This window comes from Mastigoproctus giganteus, chromosome 5 (assembly GCF_048544385.1).
Source record: "Mastigoproctus giganteus isolate SK-2022 chromosome 5, ASM4854438v1, whole genome shotgun sequence".
Lineage (NCBI taxonomy): Eukaryota > Metazoa > Arthropoda > Arachnida > Uropygi > Thelyphonidae > Mastigoproctus > Mastigoproctus giganteus.
The window spans coordinates 97788794-97802244 of record NC_143579.1 but is presented as its reverse complement, the minus strand read 5'-3'; the positions used below and the strand labels follow the sequence as shown (position 1 = coordinate 97802244).

General features: G+C 35.3%; 1 protein-coding gene across 2 annotated transcripts in view; it reads right to left on the bottom strand.

Moving 5' to 3' along the window:
• The window catches only part of l(2)gd1 (lethal (2) giant discs 1), a 518195-nt gene that overhangs the window by 310971 nt on the left and 193773 nt on the right, over positions 1-13451 (bottom strand). For both annotated transcript variants that reach the window (XM_090373359.1, XM_090373358.1), the window contains exon 9: positions 3287-3406. In XM_090373359.1, the coding sequence (XP_090229485.1) occupies positions 3287-3406 (120 nt within the window). The remainder of the gene's footprint in view (positions 1-3286; positions 3407-13451) is intronic.

The window sequence follows — 13451 nt, the reverse complement described above, 5'->3', positions numbered from 1 at the left end:
ATGGAAGACTGCTGCACAAATTGGAGCAGTGTGGCATTGGAGGCAAATTGCTGCTATGGATAAAGGGGTGGTTGAGGGGGAGAAGACAGAGAGTGGTAATCAATGGACACTGCTCATCGTGGACTAACGTTATTAGTGGAGTCCCTCAGGGTTTAGTATTGGGTCCATTATTGTTTTCTGTATTTATAAATGATATTGATCATGGTATATCAAGCTTAATGTCCAAGTTTGCAGACGATACGAAGGTTTTCAGGGTTGCAAGGACACTACTGACACTATGCTACTGCAACAGGATCTGGAAAGGATGAGCAGTGGGCTGAGAGGTGGCAAATGAAGTTTAACATTGACAAATGTAAAGTACATATGGGAAACAGCAACCCCAGAGCAATGTATCAACTCTGTGGTACTACACTGATAGTGGTAGAGAATGAAAGGGACCTGGGGGTTGTTGTGCAGGCAGATATGAAGTTTTCTGAGCAGTGCATACAGGCTGCAAGAGTAGCTCATGGTGTATTGTCGATGATATATTTAAATTTTTCTAGCAGGGATAAGGAGGTGATTATTCCCTTGTATAAGGCAATGGTGAGACCACACCCAGAGTACTGTATACAGGTCTGGAGGCCTCATTTCAAGAAGGATGTAGAGATGCTGGAACGAGTACAGAGAAGGGCAACAAGATTAGTGAATTGAACAAAGGGGTGCTCTTACGAAGAAAGGCTTAAGTTTTGCAAATTACAGTGTCAGGAGACTAGGCACCGGCGAGGTGATCTGATAGAGGTGTATAAAGCCTTGAATGGTTTGAGCATGCTCAATGCTGATGGGATTCTTCCTCTTGCTCAGAATAATCACCTGAGAGGGCATAAATTCAAATTGAGAAAGGACAGATGTAGGATAGACGTGAGGAAATTTGCCTTTAGCCAGCTGGTGGTTGGTTGGTTGGAATAGACTTCCATCCCTTGTTATGGAAGTTGATAACCTAAATAAGTTTAAGGCTCAGCTGGACAGGTATTTCGAACGAACAGAGGGGTGAAGTGGAAGTGGTTATTTTTTATTTATTTATTATTTTTTTTTTTATTTATTTATTTATTATTATTTTTTTATTTATTTATTTTATTTAATTATTTATTTATTTTTTTTTTTTTTTGGCTGATGCTGCATAAGCTTGCTTTCTTGCATCAAATGCCTCTACTAATGCTAATACTAATTTTCTATTTGCTGAAATTATGGGGCACAATGAAAAGAGGTTGCCTAGTTTTCAAGCTAATAAAAAAAAAGATTACTAACTGTATTGCTAGCTAGCAATGTAGCAAGTGATTGCAAACTCACACCACTGCTCATTTATCATTGTGGAATCCATCATTGTTTGAAAAATGTAACTAAATATCCAGTCGTTGTTGTTGTTATTCGGTTTTTAGAAGCATTAACAACTAAGGCCATATTGCCCCGGTATATGCGCTGGTAATTTCCTGACCTTTCCGCATCCTCCATATTTGGTGGTGACGGGTTCGAATCCCGGTCTAATCAAGAAGCGTGTGCTACGCACAAATATCCAGTGCTTCAGCTATAATATACAGTACATGGGTAGCTTGTGTGGCATGTATGTAGAAATTAATTAATAATTGTTGGATTTCAATTAGTCCAATTTAAATGACATTTGTGAATTCTTGCTTAACATTCTAAAAGAGCTAAATACAAAATTTTATAAAAATTCATCCACTGTTGAGTCAAGTGATTACATGCAGATGAATGGCAAAAGAAATAATAATTCCCAGATTTTTATTAATCCAGCTGGAATGAAATTTGAGATAACAGAACTACATGTAAAATTTCATGAAAATCTATCCAATGAGAGTTGAGTTATTATGTATGGATGGATGAATGGATGGACATAAAAAATTTTTTTTAAAATTATTCATTAGGAGTTAAGTTATTTACTGTGGATTGATGGGGAGAGGCACGGTGAAGGCAACAGACCCTTTATGCATGTGCTAAGATGACTAAAAATGCTTGAGTGACACTAGAAATTCACAAAGAGCGGTTCTACAAACACTATGCCAGAAGTTAAGGTTTGCTGTGTAAAAAAGGGAACTCTTTTCAAAATTTTTATTAGTTCTGGACAGTGCTCCTCAACATCAACCTCATTTAGATTATTTTTATTCTGCTATTATCCTGATAAGTTTTTAAAACATGTCATATGTATTTGTTATGCTCCAAGAAGTTGTTTTTTGGTCAAGAATCAGAAAGTCAAGGCCACAAAATCAAATACTATTTGCTAGAGGCTAATATTTAAGTTTTTTTCTGGATATAAGTGCATTTTGCACTTTCTATAAAATGTATTGCTGAGTCCTGACAGATTCTTTTTTGACATCTGACTTGGAAGAGTCTGTCAGTAAGTATTGAATTAAAAGTGATAAGTATCTCTCAGCCCACAGAAAATCCTGAAGTATGCCAAGTTACTCCTGTTAAAGCTTTCTCTTATATCAAGAAAAATCATTATTAGGTGTTTGTTGTTAAGAAAAGCATTACATATATTTGTCTATGCTTTCATCATGAGGTGAATAAATTATCTGTGTTTATGAAAGCCATACTGATTTATGCTTAGTAAAGTGCTGAGTTTCCAAGAATCAGGCAGGCTAGGGAGAAACTTTTGAATTATTGGCTACTTTTCCATAGGCAAAATGGCCAATTGTTTTCCCAAGACAACTTGTAAGGTTTACTGGATGATAATGTGAGTGGAACTGAAATTAGATACAATAATATCCAAAGACAGAGGAAAGAAGAGAGAGACAATCAGATCTGCAATTTCATCAATCTCAGTAGTCTGAGATTAAACAGTAATAAAGAATCTTTGAAAAATATTAAAACTTATTCACATAAAATTTTAATTGGCACTAAGACAGCTGACTATTTACTGGGCAACAAAAACTATGTTGCTGATATTTGCAAGTGATTTTTACTCTTCACTATAATTCAAATGTGAAAGGTGATGCTAAAATTTCTAATATGAAAAACATTCGAAAGTAATTCTTTTATCTTGATATTACTTACTGTAAATGCATAAGGCATATTTAAATAATGTGGGAACAGTTTTAAATATAACTTTACATATATATATATATACACTGCTTTGTCTTTTATATGAAGCTTCCACCTGACTAGATAATGACATAAGTTGAGCTCACATCAGCTAATGTGAACCTCAACTTCTGATTTATTTAATGAAAGAAACAAAATGTCTACAAAAACAAATAGCAAAAATTGCATAAAATATGGCAACTTCATTTACCATTATTCTCAGGTACAGGTACTATTTTCTCAGGTGGAAAATTTTCATTTTCACTGTTGGCCCCTTTTTCTAATTTCTGAAACTCTTGTTTTGGTTGACTTGGTGAAGCCTGATTTATTTCTAAAGTAGTACAATATGAAATAGTTGTATTATTTAATTATTACAGAAGTATGTTTTATATGAAAATCAAACTAAAATATAATTCCAAGTAAAAGATTTGTGTGCTTCAGTGGAATATTTAACCAACTAGACACACAATATCATATCTAAGTGGTTCCACCAAAAAATATATAAATAAATGAATAATATATAATAAATAAATAATAGTTTCTGTTCATGTTCCAAAATATGAACAGACCATGTATTTTTCATGGCAAGTTTACATTGACTAATGCAGTGTAATAGTAATAGTATTTGCCATATAGGTGCAAGGAAGCCACAGGCTTTTGCTGCACTGGCAAAAAAAAAATGGGTGTTAAAAACAGAACAATTAGAATTGTTGTTCCAGTACCTTTTCATTTACTGTGAATCTAAACTTTATTTGCAGGAAGCCCTATGTTATTTTATGTTATTTTTGTTTTTTTTAGGGGCATTAGCAACTAAGGCCATATTGCTCCGGGATATGCGGTGGTCATTCTCTGACCTTTCCGCATCCTCCATGTTTGGTGGTGACGGGCTCGAGGAAGCCCTATGCTTTCAATCTGGCTCTTGTATGAGGATGCAGATTCATATTCAGCTCCTAACAAGGTTTTGGCCCTATGTAGCCAAGAGTGCGCTAGCACGTGCATATGACTGGTTCAAGTCTGTGTGACTACTAAATACAGTTAACAACTATATTCGTTGTTGAGGAATTTATAGTGAACTATATTCACTGTAAATTCCTGTGAACTAGTGGTCATACTGGAGTATAAACAGACACCCCAAGCACAATTCACCAATCTAAATTAAGTCCAAGTCTAAATACAATTAACTTGTTCATATTTGGTGATGAAATATTTAAGTGTAAACTCCTCTGACCTAGTGGTCATGCTGGAATATGTACACAGAACTCTAGCCCCCCCCCCCCCCACACACACACAAGCACAGGCCAGCAATCTAAACCAGTCAAGTGCTCAAAGGCTCAGCTGCCAGTCACTTTCAGTAACAAATAATCTCCAAGGTTCCATCCCCCATAAGACACGCAGGTAACAGTCATAAGCACTGTTTGTATCACACACCCACTGATCAATGTATGTGCTGTTATGCGAGCACCAGAAATTGTAATACATAAGAAAAATTAATACTGACACCCTTGACTAAACAAACAGTTTCCATGGCAACCACCACAAATAAGAAACCCAGCTTGGTGACCAGCATTTTAGAAGTCTTTGTAGTTGCTATGAGGCTAAACTTCCAGTTCTTTATTTTACGATTACTACAATCTTTATCTTACAAGGATTGATACATTAAACAACAACTTTAAACAAAGATGCATTAGAAATACAAAGTACAATGGACTCTTAGTTGTTGTTGTATTTGGGTTTATTGGCGCAAGGGCCTCTTGGGCCATATTGTGCCTGGGACTCTTAGTATGGATGCTAAACTACTGATAGCATTACTGTATGGAATAAATCTTACTGGCTGAAGAACATGACAACAAATAATAGCTCAACCAATCATATCATCTTTTCATTATATGGGCACAAAAATTAGTTTCTTATTGAACAACTCATAATTATATAATATAGAGCATATAACATAAATATAATAAAGAGCATTTCATAATTAGTTTCTTATTCAACATCAATACAGCAAACTTGATTTTTAACTTATCAGGGAAAAAATAAATAAGCAAATATTGTTCATTCGTGAAATCATTACACTGTTTTATGAAACTTCGTTCAAATACACATAATGGTTGTAAGATGGGTGGGTAGGTGTTAGAAACTCTAGGAATTTATCATCACCTGTACTGTATTTTTCAATCGGTGTTGCTTTGATATGCTGCTAACAGTTAACATATCATTTACAGTTAATACAACATACAGATAATCAATAAAGAAATTCAAAAGTTTTTTTAATTTATACAGAATTTAATCATCAACAGACTATCTAATATGATAGCATGAGGTTGAAAGATATTGACTGTCTTGGGAAGTTGGCATTATATGAATACAAGAGTTAAAACAATCTGGTAAATTCAACATCAATTAAATTTGGCAACTCTTTAGATCATCAACTAGAAAAAGCACTGTTATCTTACCGGAAGAAGTAACTCTTCAGAGATAGTAAATGTAGAAGAAATACCAGTTACCACAAAAATGTTACAGCACATTACACTCCATTCAGTAGGGGACACTTATATGTCAACTTATGGTCACAAAAAATTAGGGGTTTCAGAAGCAAATCTGAATCACTGTATAAAACATTATCTTTAAACTCTTGATTTTATTATTCTAATCAAAACCTGGGGGGGGAGAGATGGGGAAATGGTTACTGCAATGGCTCCATCTTTCTCTCTCAGCTACACTTAAAAATTATAAAATTTATTACCTTTGAAGACAATTTAAAAGCCATCACGACTAGGTGTGTTTCTTATTCTTTTACAATAACAGTATAGCCATAAAATTCATACTTCTGGTTATTCATCTTGTCTATGACAACTGTACACTGGCTTTGAGAAACATGTTTGCAAATATCTTCAAAATCATTACAGGGAGGAGTCAACCTTCAAACCCCAGCCTCTACTCAGACAGGGAATAACATGACACACGAAGGGGGGGAAAAAAACATGACATGAACATATGAGATTTTAGTAATGTTCACCAGACAGTCTCTCAACAAAGTAAATTTTGGGCCTAGATGAAATGCTGAAATTTGATTACCGCTGTTCAAACTGAAATAACACCAATCAATAACTTTATCATGATGTAAACCAATCATTGCTTAACCAAGACCATTAATAGATTCAATAAAGAAAAAAACGTTTTCAAAGAAGCTGTGAATTTTGTTTTCTTGAACTCTGTTATTAACTATAAAATTCATTAATTTCAACTTTGTTTTGTTACCTATCCTCACACGTAAAGGTCGTGCTAGTCTTCTGACATTTCCCAGTTGATCCAATGTATTACACTTGGGGGTTATTGAGGTTATGATGAAGCCTCTGGAAGCTTCCTTTAGGAAGTTTCCGGATCAGCTAGTGCATAATCTTGCTACCTCTACTCTGCCAGATGGTGACTGGAAGGCGTCCGAGTAGTGTGTATGGGAAGGGGGGCACGTTATGTCAAGGATCTGGGTATATTCTTATCATGCGTACATCATATCCAAAAATTTCATAACTTCATACAGCATGCCCCCCACTTTTTCTTACTATTGAATACACCATGAATTGTCAAACTAATAGAATAAGCTTATCTGTGAAAAGATCTAAACCTCCAAAACACTTCCTAGTTCATTTCACAAATATACGTGGTCTCAATTCTAATCTCAACGATGTCCATTTCCACTTGCATTCTGCCAAACCCCATGATAACTGAGATTCTGACAGAATCTCAGTTATCAGTTGATTCAACTACTGCACATCTCAGCCACCCAAATTATTTGCTGTGTGATTCCTTTCACCTCAAAGGTGGAACTTGTGCATGTGTCCATTCCGATATTCCCTATCAGAGACTTGTTAATTTGGAATCTCCTCTTTTCAATCTTCTCTGGCTTCAAATCTCTCTACCTCATTGTGTCAATTTCGTTTTAGTCTCTACCATTCTCCCAACTCCACTAATCACTTGGAATTCTTTGGCTTCCTCTTTGCAACTTGACTTTCTCCAATGCAACTTTCCTAACAGTGAGGTAATTTTCCTTTTAATGTCCACAATTCCAGCTGACTTCCGTTTTCTAGTCACACCGACCCAGTTCGTCGAGATGATGGGGCTTTTGCAATTACTAATGACCTTGAACAGATTGTACATTTACCTACAATAATACTGGACAATCCTAACCATACAGCCAACATGCTAGATCTTTTTCTCGCACAAAACCCTTCTAAGTACACGGTCGAATTGAGTAGTCCTTTAGGTACCTCCGATCACAACTTGGTCGTCTCTTCTCCAATGGAGTCTTTATCTTATGGCTATTCCCAACCTTGTGTTCTTTGGCAGTATAAGAATTCAAAATGGGATGAACTGTGAGATTTCTTTTCTTCTTTTCCTTGGTTGGATTACTGTTTGAAAACTTCTGATGTAAACATTTGCTCAGATTGTGTCATTAAAATATTCTTGTAGGAATTGAATCCTTTATTCCACACTCCACATTAAAATCTCGTTCTTCATCTAAACCTTGGTTTTCCAATATATGTGCTAAGGCTGTTCAAGAGAAGAACATTGCATATCATAATTGGTTTATTTCCAATTCTTCAGTTTCATTTTCTGCCTACACCAAAGATCGCAACAATTGTAAAGCAGTTATTGGCAGAGATTCAGAAACGGGTACCCCTTTCAAAATGGCGGCGAGACGGCCGTGATTGACGCGTGTTGACTCCGCCCATTGTCACATGATCTCCTTAATACACGGAAACAGCCGGCATGGGTGGCACGCACTGCGTGCCAGCCGTGTCATCCCCGTGCCATGTACCTAACGGCACTGGAAACACGAGGCACGCTAAGGTAAACCAAATAAATTTAAAAGTTAAAGTTACAAAAATGTCACGTGACATTTGAATAAGTCGAATATAGCTGAAAAGGGGAGAAGGTAATTTAAAAGGAAATTTCGCGAAAGAAAAGGAACGGCAAATCAACAAAATTTAAAAATAAAACATTATTTCGCGAGCATTAACAACGAACTGAGACGAAGAAAAACCACTCACCACATCGGTCGGGTGAAATTTCAACGACTTTGAACGGTCCGATGCTTGACAATTTAATTTTAAGTTACTTAATTCTTTACTTTCATTTTATTTTGTTTCTTCTTTCGTTTTAATCTTTAAAAACATAGTGGACGTGGAAATGCCGATCATTAACAATTCCACTGCCAACTGAAAGTCACTCCTTCTACTGATGTTCTTTTTTTTTTTTTCTTTTTTTCTAACCTCCGTTCTGCACTGTTTCCGTGTCCTACCGTAGAACTAGGAGCAGCCTTGGCTCCCCTTTTCTTCTTTCTCACTCTGTGCAAGATAGATAACCACTCTCCCATTTTTTTTTTTTTTTTTTTCATTCTCTCTCTCTCTGCTGGCACCCGACTTACATCTTCCTCTTCAATGTAGCCAGGGTGTGGCATTAAAATTATTTATTTATTCTTTAATTATTTTTATTTATTATTTATTTTTTTCCGATTTATTTAAGCTTAATATTTTTTTTTTTTTTCTCTAACCTGCGTTTTGCACTGTTTCCGGATCCTGCCCTGGAACTAGGAGCAGCCTTGGCTCACCTTTTCTACTTTCTCACTCTGTGCATAACCACTCTCCCATTTTTATAGATAACCACTCTCCCATTTTTTTTTTTTTTTTTTATGTTATACGTTATGCTATACTGCTAAATTTGTAGCATTTTAAATTAGTTATAGCCTTACTAAAAGTAAAATTTCTTAGTTAAAAATAAAAAATATATGCCAACCTATGTGATTAGAACCTTCCAGTTACTTATCTATCAAAATTAAAGCCCTATAATCTAACTACCATGCACTACATTAGTTATGTGCTACAATATTCACACCAAATCACCGATAGATTAAGTTGAAAATTTCTAGCTAAATTTAAAAATAAGCTAACACATGTGAGTAAGACTATTAAACTATTTATTGAACAATTTAATATGTTACTTAAGTCAAAAAAAAAAAAAAAAAAAAAAAAGATGATAAAATTTTCCAGAAAAACTTATCCATTCCCAGGAGCTTAAAATCCTTACTTTGCACAGTTCCTACCCTCAAACCAATTCCAGTTGTTTATTCTAAGTATTGATTACACTTTAGCTGAATGCAAATTTCAGCATATGTAATCTACAACCATCCTTTTCCAATTTAAATGTTTGTTCCCTTTTGTGTGTCATCTGAGAAAGTGAAAAGATGTTAACATTTATTTTAGTTAACTGCTTAGTGTTCAACTAGGTCACCACACAGATGACTAGTTTTCAGACTTCAATTTAAGGAAACCCAGTCTCTCTCGATAGGTGTACCTTTTTTACTTTTCTTTTGTTTCCATGCACAACAAACCTTGTTGTGCTTCTCTGCACCCTTTCTGGATCTACATCCTTCCTAAAATGAGGTTTTCAAACCTGTATGTAGTAACCTTCAATACTGTTTCTTACATTTTTATTTTGAATTTTCTTACCTTCTTACTTTGAAATTATTAGTTATCTAAGGATACTGAAGATGTTTTTACCTGATTTTGCATGTACTTGTTTACCACTTTTTCACAATTTTCTTTATTAATTATAATAATTTTCTTTTCTTTACAAATTGAAGTTGGGCATTTACACTTTCACAGCTTGCCTGAATAATTCATCTTGTTAGTATTTATTTTTATGCAGGAAACTGCATATCTTAATTTTTGTGCTTGAGTATTTCATGGTTATACACAGTATGGCAAAAATAGTAATGACTGAATTCAAATAATGCAAAATTTGAATAAGGAAATATTTTCTTACTCATCTTCCTCCCCAGGGAACTAAATACATTTGTTACAGTGGTTTAAATCATTTGTTAGCATTACTTGCTTGTTCAATGTTACTCAGCAGTCACTTGCTAATAAATTGTACACATTCCACCAATTTGGGACTCTAGGTTGTTTTTGGTCATCCATTTCAAGGGTCGTCTGCTGTATCCTCTCTGCCCTCTTTAAAATGCTTAAACCATCAAAACGTTTTTTCTCAGGATAGAGCTTCATCACCATAAGCTGTTTGTAATGTTTCATGTGTTTCAGTGGGACTCTTCTCCAGCTTTACAAAAAACTTGATGTTGATTCTTTGGTTTCTGATGATGTTAGACACAATGCACAGAGGACGTTCATACAAAAAAACAACGTAAGGCTAACTGGTCTGGATTGTGGGATTGACAAGGTCACACTTCTGTGCTTTTCCAGCACCCTCTCCGGAGCAATACGTACTCACATTAGGTATTTTTTAAAATTCAGCTTCATTACTTTTTTGCTGCTGTCCTTTTTATTCTCCAACCTTATAACATGGCATTATATATACAACCAATGTTTATTATTATTTTTTTATTTCATAACATTGTGACTACTTTCAAAACATTTGAAAATATCTGTTGAACATTAAAATGCTATATTCCAAATGAAAAGCATAACTGCAGTTCCTGCAAAGATTATATATTTTAACTTATTTTGAGACACTGGTATTAATGTTTTTGACCTGCCCAAGTTTGACTCAGATATTTGCTTGCTACAAGATTTTTTCCATCCTTATCTTTACACATTAATACTGGTATAGTGGATCTGTTTCATATTACTTTTTACACTGTATGTTTGTATTGCTTTATGCTGTTTGCTTTTATTAATTTATAATATTTTATTTCAGTTGCACTTGGTAACTGATATGAAGACACATTATACTTTTTTTCAGACTATCTTCTTTTCACTAATTTAGTTATTTATATACTATTAACAGCCGCTTTGCACTTGAAGGTCTAGTAATATATCCTTTTACAATTTTCTATCTCATACAGTTAGTGGTTTGTTACAATGATCTGAAAACACTGATTTCAGGCATTTTGATCACATTACACGGTAATCGTCTTTAATGAAAAGGGGCAGTTAGTAGAGTTGGAAAATCTAATTTGGGTACTTTATACCACTAATGCATACATTAGTGGTTTTAAATTCATAATGTACACTGGTAATGCACACAGTGTATGCATATTAGTGGTATTAAACACCTTGTAAACTTCCATAATGCAGAATGAGGATTTTCACTTAATCAAGACATATCTTCCTTGCATAATGTTGTACCAATAGTTCAAAGTAAATGCTTCTGAGTTTATCAAGTCTTCACTTTGGCCCTGTGGAAACATGGATTTGAATACATTACATTATAAACTGTGGGAAGAGTTAGAATACATGTTCTGCTAGCTAACAGAACAGCTGCTACCACTGATGACTAGCCTGCTCATTGGGGTAGGAGGATTATGTAAGCAAAAGAACAAACCCAGGGTCCTGAGCTGGATATCGTCATTCTTCCCTTTCTTGGTGATTCCCTTTTACTTTTCTCTCTCTCTCTCTCTCTCTCTCTCTCTCTCTTAGGGTAACTGGGGAATTTTTTTTTTTTTTTTTTGGCTGGTGCAGCATAAGCCTCAGGCTTCCTTGCACCATATAGCTAATAACAATAATAATAATAATCTCACTTGAAAATTGCCCCCCCCCACTGAGAGAAACTAATAATTTCTACTCAATTTACAAAATTGAAACTCTCAATATACATAAACAGAAGTACTGTATATTATTTAATTTCCTACTTTTAGCGTTCAGCAAAAACTATTAATTCACTCGAAAACAGCAAAAATGTACGATCATAATATCAATTTAGGAATTATTACTTCGGCAAAACGGCGCTCGAAGCCATATTAGTAATAGTACTGTAATTAGCCAATCACAATGTGATTGGCTGATTACTATTGCGCCATTTCCAGGCTCCGGCGGTCATTTTTAGACAGTATTTCATTTGTGCGGGTGTCCTGTTGTTGCTGTGTCATCTTCTTTTTCACAGGTTTTTTTTTTTCTTTGTTTCTCTCCGTTCAACCTCTCATTTTCCTTTCACACCGAAAACATTTGTACTCACACGCAATCAAATTTATTTTGATTTCGTGTGAGTACAAATGTTTTCGGTGTGAAAGGAAAATGAGATTGGTGTTTCTTGATGTAGAGCGCGCGAATTTCTTTTTACAGAGAGCTAATTTTGAACTAATGCCCTAGCGCGTTTCGTCTTCAAAGTTTCGAGCGCCGTTTTACCGAAGTAATAATTCCTAAATTGATATTATGATCGTACATTTTTGCTGTTTTCGAGTGAATTAATAGTTTTTGCCGAACGCTAAAAGTAGGAAATGAAATAATATACTTATAGATATATAATATAGATTTTCAGTTTTCAAGTGGTATTTCTTCGTCTCAGTTCGTTGTTAATGCTCGCGAAATAGTCTAGTTATGTATGGGCGAGAAGAATCAAGTGATTGCATTTCGCGTAACTTTTTGTTTTATTTTTAAATTTTGTTGATTTGCCGTTCCTTTTCTTTCGCGAAATTTCCTTTTAAATTTCCTTCTCCCCTTTTCAGCTATATGCGACTTATTTAAATATCACGTGACATTTTATTATCGCGAAAAAACGTGCATTTTGGTAACTTGAACTTTTAAATTTATTGGATTTATCATTTGTTTTCAGCCGCCATATTTGTTGCTGTGCCAAGTGCCGTCCGCGTGTCAGTTGAAATCCATCGGGCGAGGAGAGGAGGGGGAACGCAGTGAGTGGGCGGAGTCACAATCCGTCAATCATTGCTTTCCCCCCCTCTCCTCGCCGCCATTTTGAAAGGGGTACCCGTTTCTGAATCTCTACCCAGTTATTAATCAGCCCAAACTAGATTTTGAACAGGCTAAGAGTAGAAAACTTGCTTCTTGCCCTAATGGTAGCCGAGCATTCTGGTCTCTTGCCAAAGCTATTGGCTGCAACTTTTGCCCACCTCTATCAAAACCAGATGGTTCTGTTGTCACTTCAGCCAAGGATAAAGCTGACCTGCTAACATTCCATTTTTCTTCCAACTGATGTATTAATGATCTTGGTAAAACACCTCCCACAATTCCCAACATGCTCTAGTCAATGCCTCCTGTGGTCTTACGTCAAAAGCCTGTCAGAAGGAATTTGACGAATCTTGATGCTAAGAAAGCTCCAGATTCTGATGGTATTTCTCCAATTGTTCTCAAAACCTGTGCTCCCAAACTTACTCCTGTTCTTTGCTGCTTACTCTTAAACTACCTAGAAACCTTCCGTCTGTTCAATGATCACCAGTATGGATTCTGTCAATGTCAATCCACTGGTGATATTCTAGCTTATGTTACCCATTTAGGGACAAATTCAATGGAAAAGTTTGGTCAAACACAAGCAGTTGGCCTTGACATCTCAAACACTTTTGATCATGTTTGGCACAAATGTTTTCTAAACAAGCTTCCATCTTATGGTTTCCCAAATGTTTTTTGTAA